The sequence below is a fragment of the Cornus florida genome, unplaced genomic scaffold (assembly GCF_030987335.1).
Source record: "Cornus florida cultivar Cherokee Brave unplaced genomic scaffold, ASM3098733v1 CherokeeBrave_3.0.0_Hap2_Chr02, whole genome shotgun sequence".
NCBI lineage: Eukaryota > Viridiplantae > Streptophyta > Magnoliopsida > Cornales > Cornaceae > Cornus > Cornus florida.
In genome coordinates, this window is record NW_026775572.1 from 13,168,256 (window position 1) to 13,184,803 (window position 16,548).

Below are 16,548 nucleotides of genomic sequence, written 5' to 3' on the forward strand. Positions count from 1 at the left end.
TATTTAATATCTATGTTTTCAAAAAAGAAGTAACTTCTACATCCAAAAATATAATATTGTATGAAGGGGCCAGAATATCTATTTTTTTCCCGTCAGCCTCAAACAACCCACTCGCAGAAGGCATGAACTGAACAAGAAAATTCACACTTCAAGAAATCAAACCTAAACTCATTCTTGAAGGAGTCCAGTGTTCTCCATGTAACATAAACTAAACCAGCCTACCATTAGTTAAAACAACATTGGTAACCAAACTAGAAGACCAAAAAACCCACTATATTGGAGGAAAAGTCACACACAAGAAAATTCATCTACAAAAGCTTTCGCCTTTTTCTCTCTTTCTCGCGTTCCCATTCTCTATTTGGACAAGAACCGGAGCTCGATTTATGAGATTCCGCTTTCTTCCCTTCAGCATCAAACTTAAAGCTTCAGATGTTTGAACTCCATGGCCTGGCTTTTCAGCACTGCTTGTGCTAGTTTCTAGCACATCAGATTCTTTGATGCTTGATTCTATTTCATTGGGGGAACTCACTACATTTTTGCTGTCTCGTAGCTAGAACAGGAGGTCGATTTAGGGAGTGGTAGATATTTGATGAAACCCTGTTATTGGCCTCCTGAATTTCTGACACCTTCAAATCACTGGTAGTACTTACTTCCAGAGTAGTCTCCACCTGCAGATTAATGATGGTTAATATTTACTTACTTTAAAACAAAAATACAATAAATATCTTTAAATGAATGCCTAAAGTGTTCAATGTGATCATAACTAGACGAACCGAAACTTGCATTCCTAAGTGATCCTATCATGAATGTTAATTGATCAAACAATCAGAAATGTTCAATTAATAAAAGATACACTACCAAGTATGGTGAAGAAGACACTTGAGCCAATCTCAAAAACAAACATATTGAAAACAATTTTTCATCAATTTAAAGAGATAAAATAAGATAAACTACCCAATATATTGAGCAACACACATTGTTTGACAAGCTTATACACCACTGGAGTTTAGCATAAATACAATGAGAATTAAATATAAACATGATTAATAATTACTGAAACAGCCATTGTTTGACATAACTACGACATCTTGCCGTTTCAACTTGATACTGCACTCTTGATGATTTATCTGCTACTGAAACAGTTTTTGTATGAAACCATCAGTTCACTTCTAGACAAGGAAGTTCCATGGTATATTCTTCCCCAACCAGCCTCAAACAACCCACTCCCAGAAGACAAAACTAAACAAGAAAATTCACACTCCAATAAATCAAACCAAAACTCATTCTTGAAGGAGTCGTCCATGCAACAAAAACAAAACTGAACTACCATTAATTAAAACAACATTGATAACCAAACTAGAAGACCAAAAATCCCACTATCTTGTGGGGAAAAAAAAAAAAAAACAAAGAGGAAAAATCAACAGCAAAAGCCTTCGCCTTTTCTCTCTTTCTTGCATCCTCAATCTCTATTTGGAGCTAGAATTGTTTTAAATAATAATATCTATCTATACTACTATTAGATGTACGTATAATATCTAAACCTTTTTAATTATTAAAACAAGTTATTATTTAATTTAACCCAAAGATATATATTATTATATATATAATTATGCTGCATTTGACAGTAGTTTTGTCATTTTTTTTTTATAAATTTTCTTTAATTGGCTAAATGGTCAATTAACAAAGGTATTCGGAGTCAACCACACCTCAAGGGAGGTTGACCACCGTATTTTAAAAACTTTAAACTGGAGGAAATTAAGCCAAACCCAGGGGAGGCCAAGGTAATTTAATTTATATCTCAGATAAGATAACATCTTGAGGTTTACTTAATTGCAGGCAAATATTAGGGATAAATTACACTAACTTCCCTAAAAAAAGGCTAAATTACAGGGACCTCCCTTATGTTTTCACAAATAACATTGATAAGTAAAATCAAATTAAAGAGCTCAGAAGGAGAGCGGAACCCAAAGGAATACAAAAACCCACAAAGGGCAACTAAGTCTGCAAAGAGGCCAGGAAATCAAAAATCTCCTCTAAAGATCTATGATCTCTCCCTGAAACCCAACAAAAAAGAGTAGAAAGAACAGAAAACTTAAGCAAAGAAATCGACATCTCCTTTCCCTCAAAATATCTCTTATTCCTCTCAAGTCATAAACACCACCACACAGAGAGAGGTGTAGCCCTCCAAGCATCCCGAATATGGGCCCCCACTTGGCAACCTCTCCAAGCCTCAAGAAACCCTCCAACGGTTCCCGGCATAACCCATAGCATCCCAAACAGCCCAATCATTAAGTCCCAGCAATCACGAGCCATGGTACAATGAATAAGAAGGTGATCCACTGTTTCCTCATCACGAAGACACATATAGCAGCGATTGACCACCACCTGGTTCCTCCTTCTCAAGTTGTCCTGGGTTAAGATCCTTCACAGAACAGAGGTCCACGCAAAGAAAGCCACCTTGAGAGGAGCCTTAGAGTGCCAAACAGACTTCCAAGGAAAGCAAACTCTAGGATCATCTGAGAGACACCTAAAGAAAGATCTCACCTCAAACTGCCCCTGAGAGTTGGCAATCCAAGTCCAACTATCAGACTCCTCAACCACAATCTTCTAGCGATACAATAACTCCAAGAAACGAATGCTCCCACTTACATACTTTGATATGACCTAATCGACTCTCTCTCGTTCTATATTTGCCTAAAAATTTAAAAAATTTAAACGTACCCCCTAAATTTTTTTATTTCGTATATATAGAATTTTATAAATTCTAAAATTGTCTGTCCCATACTTCAATAATCATTAATGGTTCATCTGCTGGATATTTCCAACCCAAGAGAAGTTTGAGACAAGGTTGCCCTCTCTCTCCTTTATTGTTTAGTCTCATTACGGAGTACTTTTCTAATATGGTGCAGAAAGAGACTATTGAAGGTAGAATTAAACTGTTCAGCTGTGAAGAGGGTGGGGATGGATTTTTCTCCTTGCTTTTATGCTGATGATTTGATTCTTATCACCAAAGCCAGTTGTGGTGTTGATAGGAATATCCTTAAGGTCTGCAGAAGTTTAAAGATGCTTCTGGTTTGTGTGTGAATGTCAAGGGTTTCTATCTAAATCAATGAAAATAAGGAGAAGTATTATGAGAATTCTCAATATGAAGCATGGCAGCTTTCCAATTTCTAATTTGGGGTTGCCTATGACTGATAAAGGTTTAAAGAATAAAGACTGCAGACCTTCAACGAATAAGAATCATTGGTGTGGTGCTTTCAAGATCCCCTTGATGACAGCTGCTGAGATGGAGAAGAAGTTCAGAGCGTTTATTTGGGGCTGCAGGGAGAATTCCAGAATCTCCTTAAATGGAAGGTGTAGACTAGACCAAAATCAAAGGGAAGGTTTGGGATTAGAAAGGCTTTGGACATTGATAGAGCTGCTAAATGTAAGCTCTTCTGGGATCTTATTCAAGGAAAAAATAACATGTGGTGTAATTGGACTAGAGCTATTTACATTCAGTCTCCATCCGAGTGGGTTTGTAGGCCTGAAAATTATCACTCAGCTTTCTGGAAGCATTTGATTGAAGTTAGAGAAGTTTTGCTGAATAATGTCTATTTCAAAATTGGAAACGGGCTTTCTATTAAGTTGTTTTTAGACCATTCGTGGCATGGAACCTCTTTAATTCAAGCTTATGGGTAAAACACTGAGAGACAATTTGATTTACCAAAGGACTGCTCCTTTAATTATGTAATTCAAGATGGGAGGTGGATTTAACCTCTTTATCTGCTGATATATGGAATAGAATATCCTCAGTTTCTATTCAACAAGGGACTGATGAGATTATTTTTAAAGAGAGGGGCTCCAAATTTTAAAAGATTTTGGCAGCTATGTAGAGCACATTATCTCAAGAAAGATTGGTCAACATTTGTATGGAATGGGGGCAGACCAGCAGCCAGTTATACTGTTACTTTGATTTTGTTGAATAAAATCCCTTCCCTTGTTAATCGGCAGAAAAGAGGGATCGCTACTACTTCAATCTGTTAAAATTGCAGACAAGTATGTGATACTATTTAGCACTTGTTCTTCTTGTGTTCTTTTGCTCAACAGGCCTGGGGTTGGTTGGCTAATGTGCTGCAGTGGATTGGGCTTCAATTAACTCATTTGATCATTTAATTCACTCGCTCATATCCAACAGCAGGGGCAAAGGTATAAAGCTTGCTAAAATAGTTTTCACTCTTTGTATTTGGAGAATTTGGTGGAATAGGAATCAAGTTCTCCATTCTGAGGCAAGTTTGAGTTGTTCAAGTGGCTAAAAGTGCCTTGTTTGAAACCTTGGATATATTGAAGATTAATGTGTCTGATACTCAAAACTATGTGGGGGATTAATCAGTCTGGGCCTTTGTGTTCTCTGTTCTATCTGGCTTGGAATGGGATGCTGGTATGGTTTTGATAGGTGCTTGGAACTGTGGTCTGAGCTTTGTGAGGTTGGGATAGTAGATGTGGGCAGTAGTGTGCCGTTGGAGTGATTTCCCAGTGGCTTCTCTCCGTGGAACTGATTGTTGTCCTGTTTTTTTAGTCCTTCATGTTTGTGGTTTTTGGAAGTGGGTTTTTTTTTCAGTTGATGTTTGGTGTGAAAGCTGAGTTGTTTGCTTGAGATGTGGTTGTGCAGCCAGTCTTTGTTACTTGAGGGTTACTCCTCTTGTTTTGTTGCAGCTGCTGATTGATGAACAAAATTTTAATCTAGGAATTTTTTTTTTTTATATAAAAAAAGGTCCACGTAGCTTCACTAAAAATAAATAAATTACTTGACCACTTAAAAGACCATAGATATCAAATTTGCCAATAATAATATTAAATCATAATGCACCAAAAGACAAGAATTTTATGTTTTATCCGAAAGAAAATATAATGAGACTAAGGAACTAGTAGGAATAGTCAGGATACTAAAAATACAAAACTGCTAACAAAACCTCTACGTAGACAAAGACAAGAAGTAGACGGAGGAAACAAGTAGACAAAGACAGCAATCTTGTTAGAGAAACACTAACAAGCAGACACCTGACTTCACCCGGAATAGCACATGGCATGCAACAGCTCCCTATAAGGTGGCTTTCTTTGATTGGATTATAGCATTAGAGGCAATACTACTGGCAACCTAAAGCAAAGGAATTATCCAAGATGTAGAGACTAGACAATTTTCCATCTTCTAAAGCATCGCACATCATCATAAGGGAGTTCTGATTCATAAAGCCTTTGTGTTTTTCAGGATTGTTTGGATCATGCCTGGGATGGAGAGGATGCCGATTGAAGCATCGGGTGAGGAAGGCATGGAATGTGTACTCCCTCCGCCAAATGTGGTGTATTTGAGTCCTCTGCAGTATATTATTCTGTAATTTTTTCTCAAGCAACACGTGTTCCTTTTGACTTTTGGTGATTGTATAGTACATGGGTTGTGACATAGCTTTTGGCCCATACAGTGAGATTTGCTTATAGAAAAATCATAAAAAGTAAATGAAATAAAGCTAGATCATTACTTAACATATCAAAATCGCATCTCCAGTCAATATTTAAATAAACTGGAGAAAAAAAATGTAGAAGGAAGATGACCAGAGATAAATTGTTAAATGAAAAAAAAAAAAAAGAAGGGTGAGGGGGGTATCACAACCAATAGATTGACCAAAAGAATAAATACAAATACTGTGAAATATGATCATACCAAAATAACAAAGAGGCAAGTACATAAGAATAAATATAAGCCACAATCACTAGCAATAGATTTATTCGGGAAGAATATTTATATATTCTCCAACCATTGGTAAAATTACTTCTGACAAAACTTAATGCCAAAACCAACTACAGATTCCGGTTACACATGTCAGTCTCAGTCACACCCAAAAACAAAAACAGAGAGAGACAAAATAATGGCCAAAAGCATAGAAAAATAAATCAATCAGAAAGTTAAAGATCCAAAGACTTGTACCTATAGAGACGAGGCAATTCTTGCAATGGCCGCGGTAGCCATCGGCGTAATAAGGTGTCACAGACTTGAAATCAGCAACAAAATCAGGCTCTCCACAAGACAATGGGTCGTATCTCTGAACTGTGAATATAGTGCAAATGGCAGTCACGTGATCCATAGACCAGAACAAGCAAAGTTTACTGCCTCCTATATGAAACAAATAGGAAGGAAGAGGATATTCAAATTCCTGAGGCGGGAAACTATCCTTGCTGCTTTGAAATCCCTGACTGACTTGGTGAACCGTTTACGCTCTAACAACTCATACGCATAGACATTGGAGTGAACGCAGTAGTAAAGCACACCGTTCACGGCCACTGCCCTCTCAGACCAGTTATCAAAAAACCATTCGTCAAACACATCCCATGAGCCGGTGTCTATATTGTAAGAAAAGAAGGCCCTTGTATTACAGGGATGAATCAGAATGCGTCTGTTGTCACAACCATCAGAGAGAAGTGCGTGCACTGGTTCTACGATTTTTGGCAGGTAGTGCGGAGGTTCCGGCAACTCTTCCCATCTATTTAATGTGGGATTGAGAACCTCCGCGTACGGCAACTTATCAATGTCCATGCCCCCAAACACGTAAATCTTACCAAGGACCACGACAACTGAGGGCTCAGATTGGCCAGTGATCATTGAAGGTCCTTCCTTCCAACCCTGGTGAGGGTGAGCAGTATCAAAATAGAACACTTTAGCATGATAGATGGAACAACAGGAGCGGCCGCCAATGAGGTAGATTAGAGAGCCAAAGGCCACTGCAGTGAACAAATTGGGAACTCCAGGATGCATAATCTCGATAGCTGGAGACAAAGAGAAAGATGAAGAAGAAGAATTACATTTACCATGCTCCTCCTTGAAGTCCATGGTATACCATTTGAAGCCAAAAGATCTACTACTACTCTCATTTTCTCACACAAAAAAAAATAAAGACTTACTGATCTCATTTGATGATGAGGAATTCTCCCTCTGTGCCACCTCATCATCATCATCCAGGGGAATCCATGACCATCCAGACATTAAAGAAGACCGCAGCTTCTCTGCCTCTTCATCTAGCACATCCCCTCTCTTAGGTAAATGTCACCCAATAAACAAACACCTTTGTCTCCTCTTGCCATGTGCATCAATGTACCTCTGTCCACCAACGGGCAGATAAACAAACACCTTTGTCTCCTCTGCTTGCCCTAAAAATAATAACAATAATAAATATAAAAAAAGAACTGCAGCATTGGTATTTTGGATATACTAAAAAGAATAAAAATAAAATAAAAAAATCAACAAAAGAAACACTTACTCTCCTTATTTGCCTCTTCAGCATCTGACGCAGTTGCATAGATGACAGACATTTTTTCACTTCCCTGATAAACAAACGCCTTCGTCTCCTTTGTTTGCCCTAAACAAAGAGAAAAAAAAAAAGAAAAAAGAAAAAAGAAAAAAGCATTGGTATTTGAAATTTGCAGAACTACATATATGTGTTTCACGAATGTCTTCCTATTTTTCGGGGGAGAAAAAAAAGAAGCCCCAAATATGCTACAAATATATATATATATATAAAATCTCGGCGTTTAATTTTCCTAGGGTCCTATCATAGAAAGATAATCATGTATACAAGACAGAAGATGTTAATGGAAAAACGTAAGCATGTGTGTAAGTGAAAAAGCTCTTTCTGTCGGTATGTTTATTTGTATATATGTATGTATGCATCTGTAGAATCACCTCAACAAAAGTGACGGAGATGCTGAGATGTGAGATAGAAAATTTCCATTGAAAGTATAGGCTTGAAATGGAACTGGGACAATCATCACAAACTTAGACATTTAGCCCATAATTGGCAAAACCATTTTGTGCTACAGGGCATTGTGACGAATGTCACACATGATAATCCCTTGGCCTTGTGGATATTGCAGGTAGATCTAATAAACTATCAAACCTTAATCTTCTTGAATTTGTTACAAATGATAGTTTCTTGAAGTTTTACTAGCATCTTTAATTGAAGCCTAGGTTCTATGTAAAACTAAAAAAAACCATCCATAAAATATCAAGGCACTCTTAAAGGAACACCCTCCAAACAGAAACAAACTGTAGGTACAAAAACACAACTCTTCACTCAACTACGAAATAATAACATTAAATAGGGAAGAAAAGGAAAGAAAGGATAGTGAAATTCTTCCTCTTGTTTATATAACTATGCAAGAAAAAGAAAATTCAAGACTTCAGGATAAAACAAAGAAACAGACGGATAATCCATTTAGAATTCATCCACTTTAAGAATAATTGCAAAAATTGAACAAAATACAAATTAACAACAGCCTAAGATCATCATGCAAGCTTGCATCCCTTATCAAAGTTGTCAAGAAAATTGCAAAAAAATTTACTGCCATTTATTAGAAAACACCCAAGGCTTCAGGAAAATTATCTCGTTATTTTTCTCAGGAAACGAACAGGGGTTTAGTGAGCCTTAGAATCATGCATAAATGTAATGAAGACAATTTTGACTTACAATTTTCTCTCGATTCTTATGCTACAAACCCTAGAAGAAAACAGCGACTTCTGTTGATTGTTGATTTGTCGGTGATTGTCGTTGGAGATACATCGGCTTCCTCTACACCATTGGTGTGTATGGCACCTTGCAGGATGAGAGTGCGTGAGGAGGGAATGGAAAACAGACTGTGCCGTCTTTATATACTGTTTATGTTGAAAAATAAATAAATAATACTTGAAATTCTTTAATAAATTATTATTTTTATGGTGGGAAGAATTAGAAAAATGATAAATTTACATGTATTTAAGAAAGAGGTAGAGTGAATAGAGTAGAAAAAGTACATTTATATTATTAAAATTACATTTTAAATAAATAATTTTGTGTTGTAAAATAAATAAATTGTTTAGTAAAACTCTTTAATAAATCTAAAAAAATTATTATTATAATAAGAAAAGTTAGAAATATAATATAGTAATATACGGAGTAATTAGCTTTCCTAAATGTTTACTCCGTATTTAGGTAATAGTTAGAAATAGAACAGAAGGGTAAATTTATATTATTAAAAATACATGATAAAATGATATAATGTATTGAAACTCAATAATGTACTCTTTGTACTTTTAATAATAAAAGTTAGAATTAGAATAGAATTAAAGAAAATATAAGTTTATATTTACGAAAGAGTTAGAAAGAAAATAAAATAGAAAAGGTAATTTTATATTATTAAAAATATGTTATAAATAAATAATATATTGAGTTGAAAAATAAATAAATAATGTAGTGAAACTATTTAGGAAATAGTTAGAAAGAAAATAAAATAAAAAAGGTAAATTTAGATTATTAAAAAAGCATTACAAATAAATAATAAACTGAAGCTTTTGTACTTTATATATATATGTATATAGACAGAGATAAATTGTTTAGTTTATTTTTATTTAGGCAAGAGACTCTTACACAAGTGAGCTACTATGCAGATGCCTCAATTGACCAGTGGATTAGTGCCTTCAGTGAATTTTGGAGTGTTAGGTTTTGACTTTTTACATCTATTAATTCAACTTTTGACCTTTCTCGAATTGTAATATAATTTAATTAAAAAAAAAAAAAATAAGTAAGCTACATTTATTGTGCAACCTAGTTGTAAATGAATTCTCTCAAAATGGGATGGAAGACAATGTATATACTATGAATCCTCTATAAATGTAAGTGATACTAGTAAAATTCATGAAGAGAAAAATAAAAAATAAATGAAGTTTAAACATTACCATCAGATGACCATATTAGTAATGGAGAGAGATCTGAGATTGACAGTCGATTATTAGAAGTTATGTTCAAAAAGATTTAAGGCAGTCCCATATTTGAGATATATACTTGTTTTCAGAAAAGAGATTACTTCTACCTCAAAAAATATAATATACAATATGAAGGGGTAAAATCTTTTTTCCCCAATCAGCCTTAAACAACCCACTCTCAGAAGACAGTTCGACATGACAAATTCACACTTCAAGAAATCAAACCTAAACTCATTCTTGAAGGACTCCTCCATGCAACATAAACAAAACTGGCCTACCATTTTAGTTAAAACAACATTAGTAACCAAACTAGAAGACCAAAAATCCCACTATATTTGAGGAAAAATCTCACAGAGGAAAATTCAACAACAAAAGCTTTCGTCTTTTTCTCTCTTTCTTGCCTTCTCATTCTCTATTTGGAGCTAGAACCGGAGTTCGATTCATGAGATTCCGCTTTCTTCCCTTCAGCATTAGACAAACTTAAAGCTTCAAATGTTTGAACTCCATGGCCTGGCTTTTCAGCAGTGCTTGTGCTAGTTTCCACCGCATCAGATTCTTTGATGCTTGATTCAATCTCGTTGGAGGAACTCACTACATTTACCTCACTTTTTGCTGTTCCATCTTCAGAATTGGACCTCAGCAGCGTTTCCGGATTACCTCCCAAGGCTTGCTTGAGAGCCAAGGGATCTTCTAGAGAACTTGCTTTGACAACATGCCTGTCATCAACTACACTAGGAAGGACATGTTTCTCAACACTCATTCCTTCATGGGGCTGTTTAAAAGCCAAATCATTATCTTTGATTGATCTTGCTTCAGAACACCCAGGTTCAGATGCTTCTCGCATCAGCTCAGTATGGAGTGACGTGATAACAATGGGTTTTTTAGTTTCTTCTTCTCTGATTTGCTTAAAGGCTGAATTGATGTCCTCAAGAGATCGCGCTTCAAGAGCTAGCATTCCAGAATTTATCTCTACTTCAGTTTGACCCTGATAGGGTATCTCCAACTCTCCAAGCTCAACTTCAGTTTTCGTTGACACTGGTCCAATTTTTCTCAACATGGAATCAATCTCTTCAACTGACCGTGCTTCAAGAACAGGAATACCTGAATTGAACTCTTCTGCAATTGGATTTTGGTTTATCCTGGAATGTTCAAGCTCAACTTCACTATTTTTTTGCAGATCAGTCTCCTCCTCAGCCCTAGATGCCCCAAGGATCTCAGATGCCTCTTGATACGGATCAGTCTCCTCCTCAGCACTAGATGCCCCAAGTTTCTGTGTGCGAATACCTGCAACAGTTCCCACAGACTTGGTTTCAACAACAGGAACCAAGTGTTTTTCAATCTCATTCAAGTTTCTTCCAAATTCTTTGACACCAGAGTCACCAACTGTGTCCAATTCAAGCAATCCTTCGTCAATCTCTTTGATCTCATCCACCACTTCAGTGATATTTGGCACACTGACATGAGACCCACTTGCTTCCAACGGATGATTGAAGTGATCTAAGATCTGAATTTGTTTCTGATTTTTAATTCCATCAAAATTGTTGTCTTTTACTTCTGCTACACCTGTAGTTGATTTGGTTACAGAAACCTCAGGTGGAAAGGAGGCAGGGTCAGGAGTTATGGAGGAGTAGGTATTTGATGAAACCGTGTTATTGGCCTCCTGAATTTCTGACACCTTCAAATCACTGGTAGTACTTATTTCCTGAATAGTCTCCACCTGGGTAATCGATAACTCCTGCTTGATTATCAGATTAATGATGATTAATATTTAGTTACATTGATACAAAAATAAAATAAATATCTTTAAATGAATGCCTTAGAAGTTAGAAGTAATCTAATGTGATCATAACAGACCAACCAATACTTGCATTCTTGAATGATCCTATCATGAATGTTAATTGATGAAACAATCATAAATGTTCAATTAATAATGATACACTACCCAGTATAGTGAAAAAGACAACTGTGTCAATATATATATATATATATATATATATATATATATATTATAAAAACAGATAGTATATAATTTTTCATCAATTTTAAGAGATAACCCACATTGTTTGACAAGCTTATGCACCACGGGAGTTTAGCATAAATACAATGAGAATTAAATATACACATGATTAATTATTATTGAAAAAGTCATTGTTTGATATAACTATGATGTATTGCCTTTTCAACTTCATACTGCACTACTGATGGTTATTAGCTACTGAAACAGTTTTTGTACGAAGCCATCAGTTTACTTCTAGACAAGGAAAAGGGCGGAAGTTCCATGGTGTATTCTTGGCAAACCATAGGTATCTCTGAGTGACTCTCTCAAATTGAGGGACACCTATGTAACTTCTCCATCATTGCCTTTGTCCTGTATGAGCAGGATTGGCCACATGGATTCCCTTTTTCTATTCTTCTATCATAACTCATTTCTCCTATTAGATTTAACTTTTTAAAATCATTTCATATTACTCCACTTTATGCTAGTTTTGGTCGACCTCTTTGTCTCTTACTTTCTATAGAAACCAATCTACCTTTTCTCACCTGTGCATCTATAGGTCAATGTTGAATATGTTTATACCAACTAAGTTGACTTTCTCTTATTTTCTCACTAATAAGCATCACTCAAAATTTCTTCCTCACGTGTTGATTATTATCCTTATCTCTTCTCCTAGCATCCATCTCAGCATTTGACATTACAGAGACCATTTAAGCTATTTACCCACTATGTACTGTATGCATCAATGCAGACAGCTAACAGCAAATAGTGACAAATATTGGCAGAAATGAGGAAAAAATATTAGGGAAAGAAAAGGATGGACATAATGAATTTGAACATTTGAAAAATAAATCATTAGAGAAATAGATCAAGTTCTCAATTTTATGACTTACCTGCGGTTTTTCATGATTGTCAGAAGATATTTCGATCATAGATTTATTGGTCAAAGGCATCTGTTTCTCTAATTCCAGTGTGGACTTTTCGTCTGAAGGACAAGGATGTTGTGTAGAAATCAGATTCTCATCTGCCTCTTGGTGGGTGCCAGCATGGAAATTTGCATTGGAATTCGATGAGTGAACTTGATGGTCGTGCTCAAACTGAAGAGCTATTACCTTATCAACCGAGTGCTCCTGTATTGATTCTGTCCTAGAAGAATTATGATGAATATCCGAAACTTTTTCAACAACCAGGGAAGGTCTTTTCTCCTCAGGTGCAGTCAAATTTAAATCACCAGAAGATCTAGACTTGAAAGCCATAGAATCCACATTCTCACCAACATCTTGCTGGAACACAACATGTATATCTGCACCAAAGCTCGATGAGGGAACTTCATTTGAAGATGGTTCCGAATTAATTGAAGCACGCTCAACAACAGATTCAGGCACCATTGATGCATTTGCATTGTCAACACTTTGGTCAACTCGTGAAAACCCAACATCCAATACATCATGCTCATTTATCTCTGTAACTTCCCTCAATCCCAATACATTTTCATCTGCTGCATGTAACTGCGATGATCCTGCCAATATCTCTTCATTACTGGGAGTATCCTTTTCAATATCTGCAAAATAAATGGTTCTCTTAACCAATACTGGCAGCAAACCAGCTTCAGATATTCCTACTTGCATATCAGAAGAAATGGAGGAAGAAGAGAGGCTCTTACCAATTGCCGGTGGGCTTGAATCGTAAACAGGCTCCTTGTGTTGAATGTCATCCACCAACCCACTGGTAATGTGGATATCTGACTCTTCTTGCAAAGGTCGCATTGGAACGGCAGACTCCTCAATAAGATTGCCTTCTCTTAGCTCCAAATTTGATAATCTTTCAACTTCCTTTTCATAAAAGATCTTCTCATTTACTTCTATGAATGCTGTTGAGCTTGATTTACTACTGTTATCAACTGCTCCAGTATTCAGATAAACCTCACCTGTTTTATGTTCCAGAGGAGTAGCCACACCTCCTGCTTCTGATAAGCTTGATCCCATTTCATGATGATTTTCCAGATCCCCCAATTTAATGTCAACCTCATTGGGTTGTCTCTTCTCAGCTTGATCTAACTTCACAGAATTTGAAACTCCAGAGGATTGAGCACCATGTTCACCATGCTCAGAAGCATGTTTTGTGTTGGAGAGATTCAGAAAAACCTCACCTGTGTTATGTTCCAGAGTAGCGACACCTCCTGCTTCTGATACGCTTAATCCCATTTCATGATGATTTTCCGGATCCCCCAATTTAATTTCAACGTCATTGGGTTCAATTTCTCTCTTCTCAACTTGATCTAACTTCACAGAATCTAAAACTCCAGAGGATTGAGTACCATGTTCAACATGCTCAGAAGCACGCTTTGTGTTGGAGACCAGCACTTCTTGAGAAAGATCTTCATAAATGAGTTCCTCATCTTCATGATCACCAGCTTCACAAATTGATTCAGTTTCAAGAACAGAACTTGTCCTGGACTCACTAATTTCACTTAATTGTCTTTGGAAGGGAGTATATATTTGTCTTTGGAAAGGAGAATAGCTTGTTCCTTCTGAAGGCATCCGCTCTGGTATAAAATAAGGTCTAAACCTGATTTCTTGCTTCTCCTGCTTTGGGGACCGAACCCATGATGGTCCCATGTTAAAACTTTCATGCCTTCGGAAGATTGTGTCCTTGGGATGAAATGTCATGAACTCTTGTTGGAAACTGTTTCCCATGAGATCAGGTTTCTCTACGCTCGAGTAATAAGGAAGATCGAAAGGGTTCTGTCTTGGTACGAAAATAGATGGAGCGGACCCAGGAATTGGCGGTAACCCCATATTGTCATTGGAATCATCAGGAAGGTCGAATGGATTGCATCTTGTTGTAGAAATGGGTGCAATATTAAATGCAGGATCAGAACTTTCCAGGTCTATCAAGTTCTTCTCAGCCACCATCTTCGGGTCTTTCCTTGCCATTCTCCTTGCAATAAGAACCTCCAATCGCTGGTTCCTCTCCAGTTCAGAGGTCCCCAAATCCATGAGATTCTTTTGGTCATCCTCTGTCCATGTGATAGCAGATTTAGTTCTATCCATTTTGCCAAAGTGCATTTCTTCCTCCTCATCATCATCATTATCATCATCACCAAATTCTTCCTCTTGGTTTTCAGGATCCTCATCCGATTCATTAATGTCGTCACTGGATTTCAAAGACCGTTCAGAAGCGGCATCAGAGCCATCATGGGAAATATGAGCAGGTGGAGGAGCATCTATATCTAAAAGCGGGTGGAGCTCATCAAGCATTGGCAGGATGTCAGCTATGGAAGTGTCAGGAGAGAAACTCTCTGCTCGATCAGAACCAAAATATGAAGCCTCATCATCATCCTCGTATGCGTCCTCCGCCTCCTTGTCTACTTGTTTCCATGGTGAAACTGGAGAAGTCACCAAGTCATCTGCTATAGGGGAATGGAAAAATTCCACTGGTGACTTGTCATGTTCTGCATCAATATTTTCATCCGCTTCATTTGGAATCCGAGTGTACTTATGCTCGAGATCTATTCCAACACGCAGTTTCTCTTCATTCATTTCACCCTTCTTTCTAAATCTCAAATCATGTAATTTTCTCTCTGCAGCCCCATCCACCTGCTTCTCAAATTGAATCTCCCTGGAATTCCCCTTGATAGATGGTGCAATATCAACAAAACTACCATCACTATCACTGACATTACTCGCTGTGGAACTTGGTTTCTCAATGGACTTCTCTACTACATCCCTTCTCTTTCCGGGGTGCCTCTCTACAGAAAATTTGTCATCTCTCTCAACTACAATGGCATCTCTCGAAACTCCTGTTTTCAAAGACCGCAATTCGTAGGGTCTCTTTTCTTCCTTCCGGATTTCGGGTGCATTCAGCTGCCCCAAACTCAAAAGGGTTCCAAGCAAAGCAGCAGTACAAACAAAAACAGGGGAAGCAGATACCAAAAGGGAAAACAAAAAAGGAAATGATCTGTACAGAAAAATCAAGAATAACACCATACCCAAAAGGAATGGGTGATGGCAAACTGATCTGTAACATATTCTGGTCGTCACGATTACAACTCTCCTTGTTTTCACTCCAATCTCCATCAATTCAACACCCATTTCTCTCTCTCTCACCCTAAAAGTCCTTTTTTGATTCCAATATGTTTCGTATGAAAATTTGAAAAAAACCCAATGCCCATCACATCAATTCGAATCAACTCCCACAAAATACACAGATTAAATGAAATTGAAAAGCGAAAACGCACTTAAAAAAATAATTAAATGCCGATTAGAAGGATCATGTGATGCCGATCATGCCCAATTCAATATCTGAAGAGGATCAGGAGAGGAAAATTCAGATGAAGTGATGGGTTTGTTACACTTGAAATGTTCTAGCGAGAGAAAATGAACGTGAAACGAAAGAAGGAAAAAAGGGAGAGAAATGACTTACCAGCTTTGAGCAGAGATCAGCATTTTGGGAACCAAAAAGCACTTATTTTCTTCTGTAATCCAATCTTCTTTTTGCCTCAGCAACAGCTATATATACGCTTGTCTGTGTTTTCATATTGAATTGTAGAGAGAGAAAGAGAAATGGAAAGGAACATGCGAGAGATGGAAAGGAACATGCGAGAGGTAGGTCCCAAAAGATGAGAAAATAAGCATTGAGACAATTAAAAGCTGTTTCTCTGTCTACTTTTTTCCTGTTTGCGAAGGATGATTACCTGTCACACCCTCAAACTTATTTAATTTTGCACTCGGTAATAAAAATTTAGTATAATCAAATATTTAATTAACACAATAACAACTATATT

The 16,548-nt window shown here is 36.9% G+C and overlaps 2 protein-coding genes across 3 annotated transcripts; both read right to left on the minus strand.

Annotated features, from left to right (window-relative positions):
- Positions 1 to 8,657, minus strand: LOC132293705 (F-box/kelch-repeat protein At4g39590-like). Its single transcript, XM_059791289.1, has 5 exons — positions 8,496 to 8,657; positions 7,290 to 7,388; positions 6,934 to 7,179; positions 5,963 to 6,798; positions 1 to 668 (listed from the first exon to the last, which is right to left on the minus strand). Exons 3-4 carry the CDS (start codon positions 7,013 to 7,015, stop codon positions 6,149 to 6,151), a joined length of 732 nt encoding a protein of 243 aa, XP_059647272.1. The 5' UTR covers positions 7,016 to 7,179; positions 7,290 to 7,388; positions 8,496 to 8,657; the 3' UTR covers positions 1 to 668; positions 5,963 to 6,148.
- A 1,210-nt stretch (positions 8,658 to 9,867) lies between these two features.
- Positions 9,868 to 16,364, minus strand: LOC132293707 (uncharacterized). Of its 2 annotated transcripts, XM_059791291.1 has the most exons (4): positions 16,188 to 16,364; positions 13,426 to 16,066; positions 12,656 to 13,323; positions 9,868 to 11,501 (listed from the first exon to the last, which is right to left on the minus strand). In XM_059791291.1, the coding sequence occupies exons 2-4, from the start codon at positions 15,854 to 15,856 to the stop codon at positions 10,179 to 10,181; spliced, it is 4,422 nt and encodes a 1,473-aa protein (XP_059647274.1). In that variant the 5' UTR covers positions 15,857 to 16,066; positions 16,188 to 16,364; the 3' UTR covers positions 9,868 to 10,178. The 2 variants fall into 2 exon arrangements, with proteins under 2 accessions (XP_059647274.1, XP_059647273.1); XM_059791290.1 differs by having other exon boundaries at positions 12,656 to 16,066.
- Positions 16,365 to 16,548: the final 184 nt, after the last annotated feature.